At 45.4% G+C, this 25,218-nt stretch overlaps 1 protein-coding gene across 11 annotated transcripts in view; it reads left to right on the top strand.

The window, feature by feature from the left end:
* ARAP1 (ArfGAP with RhoGAP domain, ankyrin repeat and PH domain 1) overlaps positions 1-25,218 on the top strand; it is a 185,498-nt gene that overhangs the window by 94,115 nt on the left and 66,165 nt on the right. For 9 of the 11 annotated variants that reach the window (XM_061629148.1, XM_061629146.1, XM_061629151.1 and 6 more), the window contains 7 exons: positions 3,551-3,660; positions 9,033-9,203; positions 9,476-9,599; positions 16,098-16,218; positions 21,278-21,483; positions 21,736-21,842; positions 24,133-24,332. In XM_061629148.1, coding sequence (XP_061485132.1) covers positions 3,551-3,660; positions 9,033-9,203; positions 9,476-9,599; positions 16,098-16,218; positions 21,278-21,483; positions 21,736-21,842; positions 24,133-24,332 — 1,039 coding nt within the window. The remainder of the gene's footprint in view (positions 1-3,550; positions 3,661-9,032; positions 9,204-9,475; positions 9,600-16,097; positions 16,219-21,277; positions 21,484-21,735; positions 21,843-24,132; positions 24,333-25,218) is intronic. The other 2 variants (XM_061629149.1, XM_061629150.1) reach the window with 2 other exon arrangements.

Here is a 25,218-nt window from a genome sequence, read left to right as displayed (position 1 = left end):
AGGGGCCAAATGGGACCCCCTGAAGGGTCATGATTGGCCCGGAGGTCGGAGTTTTCCCACCCCTGGTCTACAGTTTATGTGGTTGTTAGCACATGCAGTAAGATATTAATAACATTCATCTTCCCACTTTGAGCATTAGGAATATAGAATCAAGGAACAAGAAGTAGTAGTTCTGTAGAGCTCTATCTCAACATGCAAAAAACAGTGGCTTACCTAAAGCATCTCCCTGCTTCTCACTACTGTTACTCCTGAGATTGTTGTTGCTTTAAACCCTCCCAACAGCTATTGTTCTTAGTGTAATTGCTATTTTGTTTGGATTGGTAATTTTGTGTTTGATTTTATTTGCATTTATTTAGTTTATGGTTTGTACGCTTAGTTCTATTTGTGTGCAATCTGATATATTTGAGGTATGAACCTTCAAACATGTTTGTACTTTTCATTCTTTTGAAAGAGGTTACAGTAAACATTCGTTGACGGCTAAAAAACACACACGCACAATTGTTATTACTGCTGTTGCAAAGTGCCCAGAGAGCTTTGTCACTGGGTGGCATATAAATATTGTTGATAAGTAAATAGCTGTAGGAATGGAGAAGCTTGAATTTCTATTTCTCTGCAGCGGGTTTAGCCCCTTGCCTTGTGAGCAGACTTGCTTTCTTGTGCTGCTGTGGCCGGAGGGGGAAATTGCAGACTTGCTTCTCAGAAAGCACCCGGTGGTTCCGACAGCTATAAATAGAGAGGTTTGCTTCTGTGCAACTTCCTGTTGGTGTCAAGCACCAGAAGGAAGGAGGGGATGGAGAAGGCCCAGTCCAGCCTGGGAGGAGGACTCTGCTGTTGCAAGTTCCACGTTTCTCTCTCCCCTCACCCCTTTTGTTACTGGCATTCATACAGCATCCTATAACAACTCCTTGGTGCTGGTGCAAACGACAATTGGATGGGAAAAGTGCAGCCTCTTGCTGCTTGCTTACGGTGCTGTAATGCTCTTTTGTGGGGCTGCAACATTGAGCTAATTCATTGATTAGGTTAAAACTCTCTCAATTTTTGTAAAAAGGTGCCATCAATTAGATAAGTAGAATAATTTTTTAAGCAGTTAATTGTTTTTAACGTAAATACGGCCACATCCATAACTGGCTGATGTTTTCTAAGAAGGGCCATTCTTCATTTTTCTTGTGCAAGGAAGAATGTGGCTGTTCTAGGATGGCTGAGGTTTAGAGTTCACCTGAGGTGGCCTTTTGTACCTCTTGAGTCAGGCCACCCATCCCAGGCTTCTCCTTTCTCAAAGAGTGTAGAGTCTTCAAGGGGTATAGACCTCTGGCCTGGAGCCCGACACTCTAAGGCAGCTCTCACCGTGTGCATTGCCTGCACTGGAGGGCAGGTGCCGGGAAGCGTGAGGGCCCTAGTGTTCGAGGGGCCAGTCCCTTGGGACAGTTGGGCTCATGGGGTGTCGTATCCAAGAGTGCAAGTTCAAAGGTCTCTGGCTCAAGCGTCATGGTCTGGGTTCAACATCTCCACAATTTGTGCCACTGGTTTTTTTTCCAGAAAACTATTTTCTCTTGACCTTGCAAAAATACAGGAATACAAGAAATGCACACGCACACACGAACGGAAAAAGCAAAAGGCTGATGCACAAAGGAAAAATAATAGTTTTTATATAGGTCTGGTGTGTCCACACAGGGTCCTATTTCCCGTATTATGCCTCCTTTCACAACAAATCCTCCAGAATAAGGAGTTGACTCAACTGTCCGTTCCATAAGAGCTCTGCCCTGGGACTTTTCCAAACTCCTCCTGTCCTGCTGTAAACTGAGTGAGATTAAATTATGCCAAATAGACCGTGCCTTGTTTTATTGGCCCTCAAGCAAGTGAATCTTTTGTGTCAGCTTCTGTGACATAGCTAGGAACCAAAGTATATTGTTCCACAAGGCTTCTTCTACTGTGGCTCCCTCAAGATGTTTCCAAAAGCGAGTCCCAACCGCTTTCACTGCCATAAGGAGAAAGTTAACAACCTTTTAAAAAAATCATTGGACTCAATATATGGACAGTCCAAATATTTAAGAGTGCCAGTGTGGGTATTGGCAAAACGATCCCGTGCGGTGTCCTGATTGAGCTGCACAAAGACTTTTCCCCAAAATGCTGCCACAACGGGGCACTCCCATCATGGGTGGCAGTATGTGCATTTATTTATTTATTTAATCTCTGAGTGGTGTGCAACATAAAAACAACAATATTATTAAAAAAAAAACACCACATAAAACCAATAAAACAACAATATTGAAGCCTATAAAAAGAGGGAATTGAAACAAATAAAACAGGGTCCAATCTAATGGGCCGTGGAAAACCTAGGCAAAAAAGTATGTGTTCACAAGATGTCTGAAGCAACTGATGGTTGCTGTTTCATATATGGCAGAGGAAAGGGCATTCCGAAGGGCCATAGCTCAGTGGTAGAGCATCTGCCTTATTTTTATTTATTTATTAAATTTATATCCCTCCCTTCCTCGCAGAAGGAGCCCAGGGTGCCAAACAAAAAAAAATAAACACACTGTAAAACATCATAAAAACAGACTTTAAAATATATTAAAACCAATTTAAAACATATAAAACCAAAACATCTTTTAAAATATATTTTTTTAAAAAAAAAAAACTTTAAAAACATCTTAAAAAGCAATCCCAACACAGACGCAGACTGGGATAAGGTCTCTGCTTGTTGAAGGTCTTCAGTAGGTGCCGAAAAGACAACAGAGATGGCGCCTGTCTAATATTTAAGGGGAGGGAATTCCAAAGGGTTGGTGCCACAACACCAAAGGTCCACTTCCTATGTTTTTGTGGAACAGACCTCCTGGTGGCCCTCACCTGCAGAGCGTAGTGATCAACTGGGTATATAAGGGGTAAGACGGTCTTTCAGGTATCCTGGCCCAAAGCTGTGTAGGGCTTTTGTATACCAAACCAAAACCTTGAACTTAGCTAATGGGCAGCTGCCTCTTGAAGGCCTCCGGTGTCAGAGAGCCGACTACCTCTCTAGGTCATTGGTTCCATTGTCGTATGGCTCTAACACTTAGGAAGGTTTTCCTGATGTCCAGTCGAAATCTGGCTTCCTGCAACTTGAGCCCATAATTCTGTGTCCTGCACTCTGGGATGATCGAGAAGAGATCCCGGCCCTCCTCTGTATGGCAGCCTTTCAAGTCTCTGTGACTAGTACTGCACTAGATGGACCAATGGCCTAAATCAGGATAAGGCAGCTTCCTGGGTTCCATCATTGAGGGGCAGTTGTGGAAAATGCCGGCTTTCAGGTCACTGCCCTGTGATACTCTGTAGGGTGAGGTACCGCAAGTAGAATTTCCCACCCCAGATGATCTAAGCAATCTAAGAGGGGGGCAGGTGGTCTTCCAAGTCACCTGGTTCTTGATTCAGCTAGCTCTGTGCCAGAGTCCTGGCTGTCGCCTGCAGTCAAGATCATGGAACCATGTAAGGAGTGCCTTGTTAACGTGCATATTGCTGAGGTCTGGGGCCCTTGAAGCGGCAAGGCTTAATTCAACCCCTTTTTGTCTTCTCTCTGCAGGAGGAGGCAGCGAAGACCCCGCCGGAGGTGAGCCGCTGTGCACGATTCAGCAGCCTGATCAGTGAAGACGAGCTGATTGAGGATTATTTCAAGGAGGAATCACCCACTAAGTGAGGGCTGTTCGTTATCTTTTGTGCGGGAGCACTGACTGTTTAGGCTGTCCTGGAACATCTTGCTTCAACCTCTGTTTCTAGGGGTGAAACAAAGGCAGGAACCCCTTTGAAAGAGCAGAAAGGAATGCCTGTTTGAGGGACGAACTCTGTATCGCTCTTTTCGATCCTAGTGCCTTCCCAATTGATTGATTTGTTTGTTCGTTTGTTTAATATCCTGCCCTTCCTCCCAGAAGGAGCCTAGGATGGCAAACAAAAACACTAAAAGCACTTTAGAACATATTAAAACAAAGCATCTTTAAAAACATATTAAAACAAAATATCTTAAAAACATCTTTAAAAACATCTTAAAAAGCAATTCCAGCACAGATGCAGGCCAGGATGAAGGTCTCTACTTAACAGGCTTGTTGAAAGAGGAAGATCTTCAGCAGGTGCCAAAAAGATAACAGAGATCGCACCTGCCTAATATCTAAGGGGAGGGAATTCCACAAGGTAGGTGTCACTACACTAAAGGTCCACTTCCTATGTTGTGTGGAACGGAGCTCCTGATATGCTGTCTGCAGGAAGGTCCTCACTTGCAGAGCGCAGTGATCGACTGGGGATATAAGTGTTTTTAGTGCTTTTGTCTGCCACCCTGGGCTCCTGCTGGGAGGAATGGCGGGATATAAATCAAATAATTAATAAATAAAATAAATGAATAATAAGATGATCTTTCAGGTATCCTAGTCCCAAGGTGTGTAGGGCTTTGTACACCAAAACTAGAAGCTTAAACTTGGCCCAGATGTTTTGGACTACAACTCCCATCAGCCCTAGCCAGTACAGCCATCTTCAGGGCATCAGGTTGGCAAACACAGGAAGCAGCTTTAAATGGGAAAAAAGCAGCTACAGACCCACAATAAGAGCCCGGCTGCAGCTGGATCAGGCCAAAGGGGGCCCATCTAGTCCAGCATCCTGTTCTTACAGCGGCCAACCAGATTCCTCTTCTAGGAAACCCCCAAGCAAGATCTGAGTGCATCAGCAGCACTCTCTCTTCCTGCGATTCCTAGGAACTGGTATTCAGAAGTATACAGCCTCCGACAGTGGAGGTAGAACATCTGGAATGTGGAAAGAGCAGCCAGGAAGGGGGAGATTTTCAGCAGGAAACCAGCACAGGCCTACAGCCTGGATTGGGAGCACACTCAGGTTCATGGCCTATGGCTGCTTTTCCTTCAAAACAGAAGTGGCCTGTTTAAGCACACATTTTTTTAAAAGCATGGCTAACGTCACGTGTAACCAAGCCCTGCTACGGTCAGTGACATGCCAGCTTTCTTTTCTTCTTCTTTCTGTCTTCCCATCCAAGCTCTCCTCTCTCATTCAAAGTTCAGCTACCAAGGGACCATCTCTAGTCATTCTCATTGACAAACGGTCAACTGACCGCCCTGGATTATTAACTAGCTGTTGAACATGACAAACACAGTTGCTCATGTGCAGTTGCAACAAACGATTGTCTGGGTTAGAAGTCAGCAGAGAATTAGCTGAACAGTTTGTCAGATACTTCCCATCTTAGTATGTTATGAGGTTGGTTGCAAAAGGGTAATATCTGATTTTACCAGCCCGCTTCCTGGTATGATGCATTCTCTTTCCTTTGGCCCCACCCTGGATTTTGCAGAAGAGGGAAGGTGCTACTCTCACAGCATTTGGTAGTTACTAGATAACGCTTAGGTTGTTAGAGAGCCAGCATGGTGTAGTGGTTAGTATGTTGGACTATGACCTGGGAGGCCAGGGTTTGAATCCCCATTCAGCTATGAAGCTCACTGGATGACCTTGGGCCAGTAACTGCCTCTCAGCCTAACCTACCTCACAGGGTTGTTGTGAGGACAAAATCAGGAGGGGGAAAGGAAAGGTGATTCCTCTGCTCAGTGCCCACCCACCCAATCCCCTCCCCTTCCCCTCCTCCTCCCCTCGCCCCTTCCCTAGGTCAAGTTTCACCCATCCTAGCCATGATTGCACAGGAGTAAATCCCACTCAACTGAAAAAGCATGCAAATGATCAAATCTGCCCTCCTCGCCTCCCTCCTATCCCCTCCCTCTTGCCCCTTCCCTCTCCCTTCCTTCACTCCTCCCCTCCCTCTTGCCCCTTCCCTCTCCCTTCCTTCACTCCTCCCCTCCCTTCCCCTCCCCCCTCCCCTTCCAATCCCCTCCTTCCCCCTCCTCCTTCCCCCTCCCCTCCACCCCCCCCATGGTCAGTTTTACCTATCCTAGGACTACAACCTTGGAGACCAGGGTTCGAAACCCACACAGCCATGAAGCTCACCGGGTGACCTTGGGCCAGTCACTGCCTCTCAGCTTCAGAGGGAGGCAATGGTAAACCCCCTCTGAATACCGCTTCCCATGAAAACCATATTTGTAGTGTCGCCATAAGTCGGGATCCACTTGGAGGCAGTCCATCTCCTTTTGCTTAGGTTATTAGATGACGTTCCAAGGGCTGTGCAACCCGGGTTAGGCTTCCTTTTGATCGGAAAGAGCTTGAGGCTTGTGGCATTTTTGTAATACTTGCTTTATTTAAGAATATAAAAGCGCAGCATAAATGAAGGGGAGACGCAGGTGTGACAGATCTAGTACCCTACATCAGATTTCCAGAGAGGCAGGCAGGCCAGGACCCACAGAGAGCCTTCAGACAACAAACAGGGGAAGGGCCGTCACTCATTGGTAGAGCTGTTGCCAGTCAGTGTTGACAATACTCAGTACTGGGATGCGTCCTGTGTTCCAAGCTGCGTCTGGCTACCTGTGTCTGGCTGCTTTCACACTGCGCTTTATTCCGTTATTCTGACGATTTCTTACCTGGTAATTTGCGCATTATGTTTGATCTTTCACACGACGCACAAGCTAGCTCCAGAATTCTAGTGGAATGTAATGGAAGTTTAGTGCTAATTTCTGTGATAAATGATGCCAGAAATAATCCGTTAGCAAGGCTGGGAACCCGGAAGATTGCAGGAGTTTATTGCTAGGTGCAGCTGCTCGTGTGACAGGCATCCCAGCATGCAGTGCGTTTCTGCCCTTTAGTTGCGTGGGGTTTTTTTTTTGCCTGATGAATGTTGTACCGGTATTGTGGCATCGGTGGAGATAGCAGCAGCATTTCACACACATACTGCTGTCTTGATACAACGAAAACAATTTAAACAGTCAGATCCTAAAGGGAGAGGGCTTTCGTGGCGACGGGGCGAGATCTTAGACCTCCTACACCGTGATGAACAGTATGCACGGGTGAGGGACGAAAACAAGCCGTGTGATAGACGGTTGCGCAAAATGCCGGTATAGGCTGAAAAAGCTGCTGTTCTTAACGCAACAGCTACTGCAGTGTGAAAGGGATTTTAGAAATCGGGACAGAAGCGCTACCTTCTTAATCTGTTAAACTAACGCAGTCAGCCCCATGTGTGAAAGCAGCCTCTGTTTCTTCCAGACTGCAAATCATGGTCTGTCTGTCTTCCTCTTTCTCACTCACTCACGCTTGCATCTGGGGCTGGCATGGTGATGTAGGTCAGGGTGGCTAACCTTAGAGCCATCATTCCTGACGACTGGGCTTGCTGGCTGGGGCTGATGTGAATTGGAGCCCCGCTACACCTGGAAGGCCACAGTCTCTCTCCTCACTGCGATGTAAGTGACAGCCTCACTTCTGGTAGGCACCCCTTTCAAACTGAAAGATTCCCCTCTGTTTCCTAGCTGTTCACTCCCATCAGCCCACCACTTTGGACTGTTGACCAGTGACTGGGCCAGGGCACTGTAGCTCAGAAGCAAAGCACAGCCACTGCATACAAAAAAGTCCCTGCTTCATTCATTTGTCCCTAACAAACAGGATCTTGGGTATCAGGTCCGGGAAAGATCACTTGCCGAAATCCCTAGGGTGATGTGCTGCAAGCTGGAATAGCCTGTGCTGGGTGAGACGGGGCAGTGAGGTGACTCTGGATAAGACATTCATATGATCTGCCAGCCACAGTAATACCGATTAACATGAGCGAAAATGACTGGATTCCAGCCTTCAAGGAGCCTACATTTCTGTCTAAATTTTCAACACATAACTTGGGGGAGGAAAGGTCAACAGGGGGTGAATGCTGGTATATGCAATTATGCATGCTCCGGTTTAGTTTTGATTGAAGGTGAAGGCTAGGTGTACTGCTTTTTTAAAAGTCCCTTCGGTTACTATCTTGTTCCTTCCAGCCCAGTGGTTCTTGTCATTAGAGGAAGTTGCCCTTGTTTCTAGGTTTTCCTTCAGCAACAGTGAGGCCTGGTAACTTGTGCCCTCCACTGTCAAAGAATTGTCCCCCTGCGGTCCCTTGCCCTCAGTACCCCAAGGGGGGTTCTTTGCTTCCGAGAACAGTCCCAACTCCTTTGGGTCTCTGCTTCCCAGGCACAGCCCTCCCTCCTTCAGGAGTATTTTCACCATAGTACTGCCACCACCCCTCTTCCTGGTTCCTTTCTCTGAGGAAGGGGACCTCAGAGAGCTGCGTGAATTCTAAAGGGATTAACCCTCATTAACCAATGGTAATCAGTCGGGTTCGGCAGTCAAGGACTAGATTTAGAATCCTTAGTTCCAAGCCAATAAGAGCCATTTATAGAAGGATAGTTTATTTAAAAGTAAATAAGATGGTATATACAAAAGTGAGAGCAGTAGTTTGTTTCCTTAAAGCTAATAACCCTCAGACAGGTTACACAAGGTACATTGGCAATAACAAAGGTGACAGGTTCAATACAGACAAAAGAATATAACAAAGATCTATGTAAGCTAAGATACTATACTTACAGTAGAATTGCCTGGTTCCCAGTCGGCTTTTCTCTGTCAAACGTCAGGCGAGGTAGATGGAAATAGGGAACAAAGACTGAAGGAACATCCTTCATTTTTATGGAGTTTATCGGTCAACAAGGAGGAGGGAGACAACCATATTCCACCCCTGCCGGGATCCACTCCTTTAAAGCCTTTGAAGATAAGGGAGCTAGACAGCATCACTCAGGGGTCCTGATCTGCAACACCCCCTCTTCCTGACTTTTAATCTCCGGAAGCTGATAAGGGATAACAGCTAAGGTTCAGTTACAAGGTTGCAAATTGTCTATCTGACACTGAGCCTCGGATCTCCCCCAGTAGGAAGTCCTAGGGAACCACAGGCTCCCAGAATTCTCTCTGGTTGACCCATTTCAGCTTGACCAAAGTTAGCTATTCTTGACATCCACATCAGGAATGGAAGCTAGAGTTCTTGGGAACTGGGAGCTTGCGTGAATCACCAGCTACCACTTCCTGCTGCACAGGCCCCGCAGATGTCTGTAGCTGCTTTTTAAAGGATTCTCCCTCCCTCCCCCACCCCACACACCGTTCCATCTCCATTTTGTGTTCTGTTTCCACAGCAGCAGCAGCAACTACCGGAATGACTGTGGGCTGAACTTCTCCTGCCCCAGCAGTGCTCTGCCCTTTGACATGTTGAGCCTCCACAGTGACGGAATGGACAGGACGGACCCATCGTCTCAACTTGCACCTGTCATCAAAGCGGGGTGGCTGGACAAGAACCCTCCCCAAGGGTGAGAGCAAACCTTCTTCTAAACCTGTGCACCCCCCTCCCCAAAAAACCAATCCCCTATAATCCCTCTGGATGTTTTGGACTACAACTCCCAGCACGCTAGCTGGGGCTGATGGGAGTTGTAGTCCAAGACATCCAGAGGGCACCAGGATGGTGAAGGCTGTGGCCCCAATTTTATTAAGATGCTGATACAAGTCTAGTCCTGGGTTGGAGAAAATCTGAGTTCTGCCCATTGTTGACCCCCTGCTTTTACCCCCTTTGTGCTCTCATAAGGACCACCCTGCTGACCCACAGGGCGCCGCAGTTAACAGTGTTTTCCGGCTCCAGGTCCTATATCTACCAGAAGCGCTGGGTGAAACTGGATAGCAACTACCTCCGATACTTTGATAGTGAAAAGGTGAGCTCTCTGTGTGTGTGTGTGTGAGGAATCTGATGGAGGCATTTGCCTCTCTCATCACTCAGGACCCCGTGCCCCTCCTCCTGCTCCTCCTCCTTAAATCCTTCCCTCAACTTGGTGCATTCAGCTCAGTTAATATATACACAATTTTATGAATCCAAATATAATGGGAAGACATCATAGCACTTTAAACAGCGTTGGCTTCCCCCAAAGAATTCTGGGGATGGTAGTTTTTAAGGGTGCTAAGATAAAAGAAAAATCAGCTCCTTTGAAATGAGGTGTTAGAGGAGAGCTTTGCGAGCTAGAGGGAGCCCCAGCTGACGAAGCGTCAAGGCGAGTTAAGCAGCAGAGCGAGTTCGGCAGCAGGGCGAGGAGGCCAGGGCCCCCCACTCTGCCCATCTGTTCCCTGACCTCAACTAAACCGCAGTCTCCAACCCATTGACGTAATAAACCTTAAACAAAACTATGCAGGTAAGAAGCCAGCAGGGGTGTGGGGGCTTTCCAGTGTTTTGCACCGCCTGCAGCATGTACGACTATCTACCTGTTGGACAGAAGTCGTGGGTGTGCTCTCGGTGCAATGAGCTCCTGGCTCTCCGGGAACGACTTCATTTCCTTGAGGCCAAGGTGGCGGACCTGGAAAAGCTGAGAGAGGCAGAGAGGTGTGTGGAGGAGGCCTTCAGGGACGTTATAGCTGTGTCCCACTCCAACGATGATAGCTCTCCTGCTATCATGGAGAACGATGGTCTCGGGGAAGGAGAGCATCCAGCTGAGGAAGAGGGAAATGATCCCTTAGAAGGGACCCATTCCTTGGGGGATGAGCAGCTATCCTCTCGTGCCGAGGATATATCTCCAGGGGGTGGAGGGATCCTTGTAGTGGGTAATTCGATCATTAGGAACATAGACAGTGGGGTGTGTGATGGGCGTGTAGACCGCAAGGTGTTTTGCCTGCCTGGTGCGAAGGTTGCGGATATCGCCCGTCGTTTAGATAGTTTGGTAGACAGTGCTGGGAAGGAGTCAGTGGTCGTGGTGCACGTTGGCACCAACGACATGGGGAAATGCAGCCGTGAGGTCCTGGAAGCAAAATTTAGGTTGCTAGGTAGGATGCTGAAAGCCAGGACCTCCAAGGTGGCTTTCTCTGAAATGCTACCAGTTCCACGCGCAGGACCAGCCAGACAGGCCCAGCTTCGCAGTCTCAATGCGTGGATGAGACGATAGTGTCGGGTGGAAGGGTTCGGATTTGTTAGGCACTGGGGAACATTTTGGGACAAGCCGGGCCTGTACAAAAGGGACGGGCTCCACTTGAACCAGAATGGAACCAGACTGCTGGCACTTAAAATTAAAAAGGTGGCAGAGCAGCTTTTAAACTGACTGAGGGGGGAAACCCGACAGGAGCTGAGAAAGGTCCGGTTTGGAATAAACCTCCCCCCTGGGATAAAAACCAAAGAAATGATGAACTTTTAAAAGGGGTAGGCCTAGAAGTAGGCATTGTGAGAGCAGGGGCACAGGATATATAAATTCAGAAGAGCAAAATTACCACAGGCCTAACCACAAGTGCCAAAGACACTTGAAGAGAGACACTGCTTACAAGTGCCTGTACGCTAATGCTAGGAGCCTGCGAACCAAGATGGGAGACTGGAGTGCTTGGTCTTAGAGGAGAGCATTGATATAATGAGCATAACGGAGACCTGGTGGAATGGAGAAAACCAGTGGGATACGGTTATCCCTGGATATAAACTATATCGGAAGGACAGGGAAGGACGTATTGGTGGCGGAGTCGCTCTATACGTGAAAGAAGGCATTGAATCCAGCAAGCTCGAAACCCCAAAAGAGGCAGACTCCACCACAGAATCGTTGTGGGTGGTGATACCGTGCCCCAGGAGGGACTTAATATTGGGAACGATCTATCGTCCCCCTGATCAAGATGCTCAGGGAGACCTTGAGATGAGATACGAAATTGAGGAAGCATCCAAACTAGGAAATGTGGTAGTAATGGGTGACTTCAACTACCCGGACATAGACTAGCTGCATATGTGTTCCAGTCATGACAAAGAAGCAAAGTTTCTAGATATTCTAAATGACTATTCCCTAGACCAGTTGGTCATGGAACCGACCAGAGGGACGGCAACCCTGGACTTAATCCTGAGTGGGGACCGGGACCTGGTGCGAGATGTAAGTGTTGTTGAACCGATTGGGAGCAGTGACCACAGTGCTATTAAGTTAAACATACATGTAACTGGCCAATTGCCAAGAAAATCCAACACGGTCACATTTGACTTCAAAAGAGGAAACTTCACAAAAATGAGGGGATTGGTAAAAAGAAAGCTGAAAAACAAAGTCCAGAGGGTCACATCACTCGAAAATGCTTGGAAGTTGTTTAAAAACACTCTATTAGAAGCTCAACTGGAGTGCATACCGCAGATCAGAAAAGGTACCGCCAGGGCCAAGAAGATGCCAGCATGGTTAATGAGCAAAGTCAAGGAAGCTCTTAGAGGCAAAAAGTCTTCCTTCAAAAAATGGAAGTCTTGTCCGAATGAAGAAAATAAAAAAGAACACAAACTCTGGCAAAAGAAATGCAAGAAGACAATAAGGGATGCTAAAAAAGAATTTGAGGAGCACATTGCTAAGAACATAAAAACCAACAACAAAAAATTCTATAAATACATTCAAAGCAGGAGACCATCTAGGGAGACGATTGGACCCTTGGATGATAAGGGAGTCAAAGGTGTACTAAAGAACGATAAGGAGATTGCAGAGAAGCTAAATGAATTCTTTGCATCTGTCTTCACAGTGGAAGATATAGGGCAGATCCCTGAACCTGAACTAACATTTGCAGGAAGGGATTCTGAGGAACTGAGACAAATAGTGGTAACGAGAGAGGAAGTTCTAAGCTTAATGGGCAATATAAAAACTGACAAATCACCGGGTCCGGATGGCATCCACCCAAGAGTTCTCAAAGAACTCAAAGGTGAAATTGCTGATCTGCTAACTAAAATATGTAACTTGTCCCTTGGGTCCTCCTCCGTGCCTGAGGACTGGAAAGTGGCAAATGTAACGCCAATCTTCAAAAAGGGATCCAGAGGGGATCCCGGAAATTACAGGCCAGTTAGCTTAACTTCTGTCCCTGGAAAACTGGTAGAAAGTATGATTAAAGCTAGATTAACTAAGCACATAGAAGAACAAGCCTTGCTGAAGCAGAGCCAGCATGGCTTCTGTAAGGGAAAGTCCTGTCTCAGTAACCTATTAGAATTCTTTGAGAGTGTCAACAAGCATATAGATAGAGGTGATCCAGTGGACATAGTGTACTTAGACTTTCAAAAAGCGTTTGACAAGGTACCTCACCAAAGACTTCTGAGGAAGCTTAGCAGTCATGGAATAAGAGGAGAGGTCCTCTTGTGGATAAGGAATTGGTTAAGAAGCAGAAAGCAGAGAGTAGGAATAAATGGACAGTTCTCCCAATGGAGGGCTGTAGAAAGTGGAGTCCCTCAAGGATCGGTATTGAGACCTGTACTTTTCAACTTGTTCATTAATGACCTAGAATTAGGAGTGAGCAGTGAAGTGGCCAAGTTTGCTGACGACACTAAATTGTTCAGGGTTGTTAAAACAAAAAGGGATTGTGAAGAGCTCCAAAAAGACCTCTCCAAACTGAGTGAATGGGCGGAAAAATGGCAAATGCAATTCAGTATAAACAAGTGTAAAATTATGCATATTGGAGCAAAAAATCTTAATTTCACATATACGCTCATGGGGTCTGAACTGGGGTTGACCGACCAGGAGAGAGACCTCGGGGTTGTAGTGGACAGCACGATGAAAATGTCGACCCAGTGTGCGGCAGCTGTGAAAAAGGCAAATTCCATGCTAGGGATAATTAGGAAAGGTATTGAAAATAAAACAGCCGATATCATAATGCCGTTGTATAAATCTATGGTGCGGCCGCATTTGGAATACTGTGTACAGTTCTGGTCGCCTCATCTCAAAAAGGATATTCTAGAGTTGGAAAAGGTTCAGAAGAGGGCAACCAGAATGATCAAGGGAATGGAGCGACTCCCTTACGAGGAAAGGTTGCAGCATTTGGGGCTTTTTAGTTTAGAGAAAAGGGGGGTCAGAGGAGACATGATAGAAGTGTATAAAATTATGCATGGCATTGAGAAAGTGGATAGAGAAAAGTTCTTCTCCCTCTCTCATAATACTAGAACTCGTGGACATTCAAAGAAGCTGAATGTTGGAAGATTCAGGACAGACAAAAGGAAGTACTTCTTTACTCAGCGCATAGTTCAACTATGGAATTTGCTCCCACAAGATGCAGTAATGGCCACCAGCTTGGATGGCTTTAAAAGAAGATTAGACAAATTCATGGAGGACAGGGCTATCAATGGCTACTAGCCATGATGGCTGTGCTCTGCCACCCTAGTCAGAGGCAGCATGCTTCTGAAAACCAGTTGCCGGAAGCCTCAGGAGGGGAGAGTGTTCTTGCCCTCGGGTCCTGCTTGCGGGCTTCCCCCAGGCACCTGGTTGGCCACTGTGAGAACAGGATGCTGGACTAGATGGGCCACTGGCCTGATCCAGCAGGCTCTTCTTATGTTCTTATGTTCTTATGAATACCATGGACTGCGAAAAAGACAAATAATTGGGTGTTAGAACAAATTAAACCAGAAGTGTCACTGGAAGCTAAAATGACAAAACTGAGCTTATCCTACTTTGGACACATCATGAGAAGACATGATTCACTAGAAAGGACAATAATGCTGGGAAAAACAGAAGGGAGTAGAAAAAGAAGAAGGCCAAACAAGATGGATTGATTCCATAAAGGAAGCCACAGACCTGGACTTACAAGATCTGAACAGGGTGGTTTTCATGATGCTCTTGGAGGTCGCTGATTCATAGGGTTGCCATTAGTCGTAATCGACTTGAAGGCACAGAACAACTACAAATATATTCATAAAATTGGGTTTGCGTCGTTCAGATTGCATTCTTATTCAAGTCAAAATTGAGAGACCCCTGAAGAAGACTTTGTGTTGAAATGCGCTTGGTTGTGGGTTTGGTTACATTCTTTGAATTACAGTTTTTTTCAATGTTGAGGTTTTGGGAGCGCATGCGGTTCGTTTTCAGTTGTCATGATTTTGTTATCATGCACTTTGTTTTCCGTATGATTTTTTAACAAGTACATTAGTCTTTAACCTGTTTTTTTGGTTCAGTGGAAATTTATTTATTTATTTATTTATTACATTTATATACCTCCCCGTAGCCAAAGCTTTCTGGGTGGTTTACAGCAATTAAAAACATTAAAAACAGATATACAAATTTTAAAACACAAAAAACGATTTAAAAACGGAATTTTAAAACATTTAAAAACAATTTAAAAACACATGCTATAATGCCTGGGAGAAGAGGAAAGTCTTGACCTGGCGCTGAAAAGATATCGGTGTTGGCACTAGGCACACCTCGTCAGAGAGATCATTCCATAATTTGGGGGCCACCACTGAGAAGGCCCTCTCCCTTGTTGCCAGCCTCCCAGCTTCCCTTGGAGTAGGCACCCGGAGGAGGGTGTAAAGTGTTTGCGTATTGTCATCATTCAAGGCAGTTAGGAAGAGGTTTCTTTGGTTCCAAATTTTTTATTCTGCATGCATCTCAAGTTCCCTGCCTTAACTCAGCCTTCGCTATGCCAGCCTCGGGGTTAGAGCGCCTGCTCTGTTTGCAGAAGGCCTCAGGTGTCAGTCCCTGACAGCTCCAGGTAGAGCTAGGGGAAACTCCTGTCTGAAATCCCAGAGGTCCACTGCTAATCGATGTAGACGATACTGAGGCAAATGGGCCAGTGGTCTGACTCGCAGCTTCCTAAGTTTGCCAGCCGATGCATCCTAGGGCTGATGGGAGTTGTAGGCCAACACATCTGAAGTGCGGCAGGTTGGCCAAGGCTGCTCTAACCTGCACAGAGGAAGCTACCTTATACGGAGCCGGAACACTCAATATTGGGAATACAGAGTCGTGCTCAGTATTGGGCACACTGACTGGCACCGGCTCTCCGTGGCTTTCAGACAGGGTTCTCTCGCAGCCCTGCCTGTAGATGCCAGGAATTGAACTCGGGACCGTCTGCGTCCCCCCAACAGCTTGCCCCAGTGGCGGCTGATGGCTCTGTGTCAGTTGGACAGTGGAGTCCACTCCAGGTTTTAGGCCGCACTTTCAAGGAGCTGTCTAAGAGGCAGGTCCTTGAAAGTTCAGACTAAAACCTGGAGCGCATTCCAAGTGAAATGGAGCCAGCTGCCGGCACTGGCTTGCCCCGTTCTCCTCCCTCCCTTATTTCCCATTGTGTTGCTCTCCACATGCAGTTTGATGTAGTGCATCCTTTTAATGCATGCCTCATTTGAGGCTACTGATCATGTTAGAAAGGCTCTCTGTAAGCTGTGTGTGTGTGTGTGTGTGTGTGTGTGTGTGTGTGTGTGAGCATCTCTGCGTTCTGTTGGTCAACTTCTCTCTCTTTTAAATGTGTGTTCTCATGCTTTGCAGGATGTTTATTCCAAACGTCTGATCCCTGTGTCATCTATAACCCGTGTGGCTAGTATTGGGGACCAGAAATTTGAGGTGGTCACAAACAATCGGACTTTCACCTTCCGGGCCGAGAGTGATGGTAGGTGAGACTCCTCTCCCAGCTCTGGGTCAACTCTGAGCTCGGGTTCTCTAGGTGGGAGGGTGGCACGCGTTTGCTCTGCAGTTGAGGGTTGGGTGGTAAAAACCTCCGAAACGCTGGCCGAGGGAGGCTTGCTGTTGTGTAATATGGTTGCCCAGGAGTCCCTTGACTCACAGCTTCTCCGCATCCTTATAACTCCAATATAAATCTTTTAGGTATACACTGTGACAATTAGGCTGTTAAATTGTGTGTCTTGTATGAATGGTGGCATGAGTGGCTTCCAGTGTGGGGAGTGGTAACATACTGTGTGTGCCATTAGATGCTTATTTACAGTGTTGCAGTTTTTTACCTAAAGCAGTCACTTTTGGAGGGGGGTAGTGGTGTAGGATAAAAGTGTTGGTCAGTGAAGCATGCTGTGAGACTCACAGACAGGGTTTTTAGCAGAGAGAGTGAAACCTGAAGCAGAAGGGTTAAGCTGGAAGAACAGAGCGCCAGGTTGCCAAGGTCAGCAGATGGCTGGCAAGCAGATAAGGAGGGATTCTTGCAAAAGCTCAGTGTGGGGGAATAAGTCGTTTGTGGAGAGAACTGTGTCTAATGTCTTTTGCTAAGTAAAGACTCTTACAAGAAACTTGCCTGGCCTGGCTTATTTACTGTTCTATGCGACACTTGGATTTCTTCCTTGTATGATCTCTATACGCACACGCCAACAGGGGTTATGGGCCCAGCTTATCATACAAGGTAACGGGTTCGAGAGTCGTTGGCGTTGACGTTGTTGCAGAGAGAAACGAAAGTGCAAGAAAGAGGCAAGTAAGAGTGGGCAACATGGCTGTAAACCTGTCATCCGGGATGCCGATGGAGAGACTGAATGCTGTAAACTACTCCAGCTGGAAGTGGAGAATGAGAGCAGTTCTGATTAAAGAAGATTTGAATGATGTCGTAGAAACCCCCCCTCCGGCAGCTCCTTCAGCAGCGTGGTTGAAGAAAGATGAGAAAGCGAAGGCTTTTATTACTCTGGGGCTGTCTGATTTACAACTGTTGCTGGTGAGTAATGAGCCGACAGCTAATCAGATGTGGGAGAAGCTAAGAGCCGCTCATGTGCAGCAAACTGCAGGGAGCAGGCTGTGTTTAGCACGGAAACTTTATCAGATGCGTTTTACAGATGAAGTGACTATGACAGAGCATCTGGCTGAATTTCGTAGATTAAATGCTGAGCTGCAAGATAGAGGAGTGCATCATAGTTACATTCAGATGGTCTATATATTGTTATCTTCATTTGATCAAAAATGGGACGTCATGGTCTCTAGCCTGGAAAGTTTACCAGACGGAAACCTAAATTTGGACTTTGTAGAACAGAAACTTCAACAAGAGTGGAATAGAAGAGAAGAGAATAAGAAAACAGAGTTAAAAGAGACTGTGGCTGTACAACAACAACAATATCAAAGAAACAGGCAAGAGAATAAAATATGTTATTTTTGTGGGTCCCGTGGACATATACAGAGACATTGTTTAAGTAAGAAGAGAAATAACAGGGACTTTGGAAGTCAGAGAACAAGCGTGAACTTTGTTACTAAGGAGGACAATAAACTCATTAACTCTAAGTGGCTTCTCGACAGCGGAGCGTCTAATTGCCTGATCACAGACTCTAGTTTATTTTACACTTCAAAGCCAGTGCAGGAGAAGATTTATCTGGCTGACGGATCGGCTCAGGACGCAATTGCAAAAGGCACGCTCAGGTTGAGTAATTTGGGAACTATATTGACAGATGTGTTATTGGTTTCTGGTTTAAAATATAACATTCTATCAGTAAGAAAATTGGCTCAAATAGGTTGTAAAATTACATTTGAAGGGGATAGATGTTTTGTGAGAAAGGATGGTGAAATATGTATGCAAGGGAAATTACAGAACCAAATGTTTATGGTTGAGTGCAAGCTTGATAAACCCACGTGTGCCTGGATAGGAGTAAATAAAAATAAACATGAAAATTGTTTACATGAATGGCACAGAAGATTGGCACACGCACATTATGAAAAAGTGAAAAACACCCCAAAACATAGTCAAGATTTGGAATTAACACATTGTGAGCGTGTGGATGAATGTGAGGTATGCTATAAAACAAAAATGACTGTGACTCCTGTAAATAAGAGCTGTGAAAGCACGACCACTAAACCCTATCAGCTCATACATGTGGATTTGGCTGGACCTTTCCAGTGCTCAAAAGGTGGAGCAAGGTTTTATTTAGTGATTGTGGATGATTTTTCCAGATTTACACATGTATTCTTATTGAAAAAGAAAAGTGAAGCAGAAGAGAAATTAAAGGCATTTATACAGAGGACAGAGACACAATATGGGGTTGTTATCAAAAATATCAAATCAGATCAAGGTGGGGAATTTACCAGTAATTCATTTAAAACATATTTGGAAAAGAAGGGAATAATACAGAGTCTCACTGCTCCCTTCAGCCCATCCTCCAACGGAACTGCAGAGAGGAGGAACCGGTCACTGCAGGATTCAATGAGAGCCATGCTAGCAGATGCTGATATGAATAACACTTATTGGGGTGAATGTATTCTGTACACTACATACATTCAGAACCGTCTTGTGCACAGAGTGATAGGCATGTCTCCCTATGAGAAACTGACTGGAAGAAAGCCCAGGGTGAAACACATAGAGCGTTTTGGGGCAAAATGCTGGGTACATATTGCAAAACAGAAAAGGCATGGTAAATTAGGCTCAAGAGCTCAGGCAGGACGCATTTTGGGATTTCAGAATTCATATTGTAGAGTTTGGTTGCCTGAGAAACAACAATTAGTGTTAAGCAGAAGCATAAAGGTGATAGATAAACCTTGGAGAGACAGTCAAACAGTGATACTTGAGGGTGCAAGCAAGCAGGAAGCAGCAGATGTTCCTTTTGGGCAGCAAATTCCATTAAGAACTGCATTGACTGATCTAATACACAGAGGCAAACGTACTGTAAAAAGACTGAGAAGTGAAGACATGGCAATGCAAGATACAGAAGTGCCAAGTACAAGTGCAGACACAGGTGCAGGTCCAAGTAAAATTGAGAGTGAGGAAGAAATGGAAATAGATAATGTTAGAAGATCAGAAAGAAAAACAAAAGGACAACCACCTCAGAGATTCACCTTTAATGTTACACATAAAAATAATGAGACAGATGAATATCCTGTAGAATGGGAAAAAGAAGGACCAATAGATAAAGAAACAATGGATCTCATGTGGAAGTTTTGTATTGAGGAATGAAATATAAATGTGTTATCAAATAAAAGTGAACAAACATGACTCTGTAAAACCTGTGTGAATAAAGTAATAAAGAAACAAGAACTGAACTGAAAATGTAAATAGAAACTGTAAGGAAACAAACCATGTACTGATATGTATTGTAATGAAAAGTTAAGAGTGTATAAATAATGAACAATGAAGTTATGTAATCTGTGAGTCTCAGGTGGGGGCTGTTGGTCAGTGAAGCATGCTGTGAGACTCACAGACAGGGTTTTTAGCAGAGAGAGTGAAACCTGAAGCAGAAGGGTTAAGCTGGAAGAACAGAGCGCCAGGTTGCCAAGGTCAGCAGCTGGCTGGCAAGCAGATAAGGAGGGATTCTTGCAAAAGCTCAGTGTGGGGGAATAAGTCATTTGTGGAGAGAACTGTGTCTAATGTCTTTTGCTAAGTAAAGACTCTTACAAGAAACTTGCCTGGCCTGGCTTATTTACTGTTCTATGCGACACTTGGATTTCTTCCTTGTATGATCTCTATACGCACACGCCAACAAAAAGGTGGAATTAAACTGGCAATGATTATACCACAGTGATGGTTCCTCTTACTTGAAGGCCTATTAAGTAACAGGTTCCAAACTTGAATGTTCATTTGTGGCTTTCTGTATTGTGTAGAAGTAATACCAACTTCAGAAGCTTGGTTTGCTCATGTTAAATGTTTTATGCTTTAATTTGGATTCCTGCATTGAGCAGGGGGTTGGACTTGATGGCCTTACAGGCTCCTTCCAGTTCTGCTGTTCTGTGATCTAAGGGCCAGCTAGATGTAGTAGCAATCAGAATAATCACAGTAATACATTTATTTATTACCTGCCCTTCACCAGCAGATCCTAGGGTGGGTCGCAACAGATTAACCATGGCCGTGCTTGTGTAAATTTTTCTTTCAATCACATGCCATCAGGAAGCTTGCTGTATAAATACATGCCATAACTATGTCACACAGAAATGCAAGTTATAAGTATGAAGCCCTTGTGTCACACGTGAGAATATTAGTGGGTAAAACAGTGGCTAATGTATAAAAATGCATTTGTTCCCCTCACATGTAGCTGCCCTAGGATGTGTCTCTCAGGCGCTATCTACACTGCAGTCCTAGGAGCTAGCTCTGTGTGTATGTTCGTGTGTGCACCCACGGAGAATCCCAATGCTCTGCTTTTAAGAGGAAAAGTAGCTTTGGGAGTCAGGAATATAGAATAGAGAAGTCGCAGAGGGTGGGGTTGGGGATGCTTAATCCTTTCCCTGCCTACCATTTACACAGAAACACACATTTGGAACCCTATGGGAATGGGAGAATTGGATCTCCACGGGGCAGTTTGGACCAGAGAAAGTGTGTTAAGAATGCCTCCCTGCCACCCCTCTGTTCTAAACTCCTCTCCCCCGAAGCTGCTTTTCTCTCAAAAATGGCTTTGGCACTCTTGCTACACACCTTTGTGTGTATAGAAGACCTGGGGCCACCATAGAAAAATAGCCACGTGGTAAAACTGTTCATGGACTGTGCCACTTCATGCTTGAACTAGCGGGAGCACATGGCTGAATGCTCCTCCATCAAGAAAACTAGCATATATATGGGAGAAGTTCTGTAGTCTAATCGTCTCCCTGATATTCTAGTTTTCTGTGTGTAGGGATTTCTCCCTCCTCCAAAGTGATAACATTATGAATGTGATTCCCCCCATCCTCAGACTCAAGTGGTGCAGTCAAAGAATAGATTATTATTGTATTGTTACTTTTTCTTTTTAGAAAAGTACCAATGCTGGCCTAACCCAGACTGTGTTTTGCAGCGGATCGCAATGGATGGATGAAGGCCCTTCAGAACATGGTGGATGAGAAGAAGTCAAGGTGTTTGGACCGAGGGTCCATCTTCCAGGTGCCCAGTAGCACCTTCGACTCCGTGGACAAGTGTGGCCTTCTGGAGCTGCGAGGTTTTAAAAACAAGCTGTGCGTGGTGGTGGCCGGGGACAAAGTGTTCCTTTACAAGAACGCAGAGGTGTGTTTGTGTTAAAAGTGTGTAGCACTGCCAGGGCCCAGCTCTACAGAAAACGTGCTTGTTTTGTTTGTACAATTCCATTTATGAATTGCTTCAATAAAATACCTCAGAGCAATAAAAGGAACAGTCAACAATTTCATGGATTAAAAACAGTTAAAACCGTTTAGTATATACAACCAGTTTCACATCCAGGACAGGCTGTGAATGAAGTTAAGGCTTAACTTCCCTGCCTCTCGCAATCCTTTGTCTTAGGAATTCCGCCTGGAGATCGGGATCACCTACATTGAAATGAATGTGGGGAACGTCAAGGACGTGGACAGAAGGGGCTTTGATTTGACAACCCCCTACCGGATCTTCAGGTAACAATGGCTGCTCCGGGGGGTCTTTTCCAGCCCTTGCGTTTAGGGGGGAACATGAGAAGAGCCTTTTGGATGAGGCCAGTGGCCCGCCTTATCCAGCAGCCTGTTCTCACTGTGGCCAAGAAGATGCTCCAGTAGGAAGCCCCAAAAACTAGACCTGGGTGCAACGTCACTCTCATCACCTGCAGTTTCCAGCAGCTGGAATTCAAGCATCCTGTCTCTGACAAGAGCTGTAGCTCAGAGGTCCTGCTTTGCACATGTAAGTCCCAGGTTTGATCTCCGGGGAGAGTTGCTGCAGGTCAGTGTAGAAGACAGTGCTGAGCTAGGTGGACTCATGGCCTGGGTAGATATATGGGAGCTGGGTAGATATATGCAGCTCTTAAGACCGTGTGCTTACTGCTGTGTACTCCATATTTGTTGTGCATGGATGTACCTCTGCTCCCCACCTTGTATTCTGAAATACGAGAGGCCCCATCTGCATTGGCATTCCGCCGGCTCTTGAAGGCACACCGCTTTAGATGGATATGCACCCCCTGCTCCCCTGACCTGGACCTCCTCATTTCATCTAACAGTTTTCACTGCTGCTTCAGGCAGGCTTTTGGGGTGGGATAGATTTTATCTTCATTGTTTTTAGATTTTTAATGTCTAGGTATTGTATGCCTATTTTGTACGTCACCCAGAGTAGCTGGATAGCCATTCAGATGGGCGACTAATAAATTCAGTAAATAATAATAATAATTAACTGTTTGAATTGTTATAAAGGGCTTGTTTTACTGTGCATTTTAATTATGGGTGTTTTTAATGTTTTAATTAAAATGCACAATAAAACAATTCGATACGTGTGGGTGTATTTTTTAAATAATTTTCTTTATGTTAATAAACTGCTTATTTTATCAAGTAAGTGGTATATTGATAAACAAATCAACAATAAATGCAGTGGCGCTCTTTCATGTTTTGGGCTGCCTTCATGTTTCCAATGTGGGGTGGTAAACGAATCCTTCCATACCTCACCGCTGAGCTTTTCTCTTTACTCTATTACTCTTGTTTTTATCCCAGTTTATTCTGAAGGCTCAGAAAAAAAATCAATATCCCACATATGAAGAGCCTGCTGGATGATGCCAGAGGGGGTCCGTCTAGTCCAACACCCTCTTCTCACTTCAGCCAACCAGATGCCCTTTCTGGGAAGCCTGAAAAGAGGGCCCAAGTGCAAGAGCACTCTCCCGTCCTGCGGTTTCCAGCCACCGGTATTCAGAAGCATTCTGCCATCATGGCTAGTAGTCATTTGGTAGCCTTACCTCCGTGAAGGTTTCCTTCTGGGAGAAAGGGCAGGATATAAATTTAATAAATGAATAAATAATCCTCAACTGCGTTTCAGGGAATGAATTCCACAGATTAACCAGGATACCTGAAAGACCGTCTTACCCCTTATATACCCAGTCGATCACTGCGCTCTGCAGGTGGGGGCCTCCTGCAGATACCATCTTATCAGGAGGTTCGTTCTGCACAACATAGGAATTGGGCCTTTAGTGTGGCAGCACCTACCCTGTGGAATTCCCTCCCCTTAAATATTAGGCAGGCGCCATCTCTGCTATCTTTTCGGTGCCTTTTGAAGACTTTCCTCTTTTAAAAGCCTTTTAAGTTGAGACCTATCCCAGTCTGCGTCTGTGTTGGAATTGCTTTTTAATATGTTTTCTTTAATAATATGTTTTTAACCGTGTTTTTTTAAAAAAAGATGTTTTTAAAGCTTTTAACATTTTGTTTTAATGTATTTTAAGGTCTTTTAATGGTGTTTTAAAGTGTTTTTAGCGTTTCTGTTTGCCGCCCTGGGCTCCTGCTGGGAGGAAGGGCGGGATATAAATCAAATAAATAATAATAAATAAATAAAACTATGCACTGTGTGAAGAAACATCATTCCATAATGATCTAACCGTTTTGTTAACTAACATGCAGTGCTCCTAAATGCTTTTAAATAGATAGTCCACAGAAGAGCAGGATTTAAAACATTAAGAATCCTGAGCTTGAACCTTTTGGGAGAGTGTTTTTGCGTTGTTGTCCTGCCTTTGTGGGCTTCCCAGAGGAGGCATTGGTTGGTTTTCTGAGAGAACAGGATGCTGGACTAGAGGGTTCCCCCTTTTGGCCTGGCCCAGCAGCCAGGCTCTTCTGACCTTCTTAACCCACAGTGCCACCCTCAGATTCCTCCTCTTGGCCCTCCCACCTCAAAATGCCCCCCTGGATATTGCATAGGGGCTAGCCCTCAATCCCCTGAGCAGCCCCCTCTCCTCTTTTCCAGCTTTGTTGCAGAATCCGACCAGGAGAAGGAGGAATGGGTGGAGGCCATGCAACACTCTATCGCTGAGGCGCTCTCCAACTTTGAAGTGGCCGAGAGAATCTGGTCAGTGGAGGCAAACTGCTTCTGTGCCGATTGTGGATCCCCCAAACCTGACTGGGGCTCCATTAACCTCTGTGTTGTCATCTGCAAGCGATGTGCAGGTATGGTTGATTGGTTGGTTGGTTTCTTTAAGCATTTTTTAAAAGGTTCTTCAGGAAAAATGGGAGCCAGAGTGGCTCATGATGATCAGCAACGAGACAGTCCTTGTCCTCGGGCTTACAATCTAAAGTACACGGCACAAAAGGAAAAAGGGGCAGGGAGGGAAGTGGAAGAAAGCAGCCTCGGGCACTAGTTCAGTGGAAGTGTTCTTTCTGGAGAGGTCAGTTCCCTGCAGCTACCCTTCCTTTATGGATGGGCCAGGCTGGTCCCCTCTTTGCTGTGACATTCTTCGTAGCTGCCATGTAGGCCTAAGGATGAGAGAGGCAACGTTGGCTGGCCCAGAGCGGTGGCATTTTATCTATTTATTTTTATTTATTTATTACATTTATACCCTGCCTTTCTTTTCATGATAGAAACCCAAGGCGGCTTCCATACGGTTCCCAGGCAGTCTCCCATCCAGGCACTGGCCAGACCTGACCCTGCTTAGCTTCAGCAGGGAGCTGGCCTCATGTGCCTTCGGACCATAGCCTTTGCTATCTCTTCATATGAGAGCCAGTCCAGGTGCAATGTGCTCCTATGCATAATGTTGCATTATTTATTTATTTAAGACATTTATACACTGCTTTTCAGGCAGACCTCACAAAGTAGTTTACATGTATTTATTTATAAAAATATTTATATCCTGCTATTCACTACAAAAAAAATTGAAAGCGGTTTGCAACATTATATATAAACATAGAACCAAACTGTACAAATATTTAAAATCAGAAATCAATCAGCTAACAATATGCCACATAAATTAATCCCGCAGAATGATTGCGGCTTGTGCCCATATTTGCAATCATTAACTGTTTGATTTCCCACAGTGGGGAATGTAAGAGGAGCCTG

Source organism: Rhineura floridana, chromosome 5, assembly GCF_030035675.1.
Source record: "Rhineura floridana isolate rRhiFlo1 chromosome 5, rRhiFlo1.hap2, whole genome shotgun sequence".
Lineage (NCBI taxonomy): Eukaryota > Metazoa > Chordata > Lepidosauria > Squamata > Rhineuridae > Rhineura > Rhineura floridana.
Note: the sequence above shows the minus strand (reverse complement) of the source record. Positions and strands in the feature narration are given on the sequence as shown.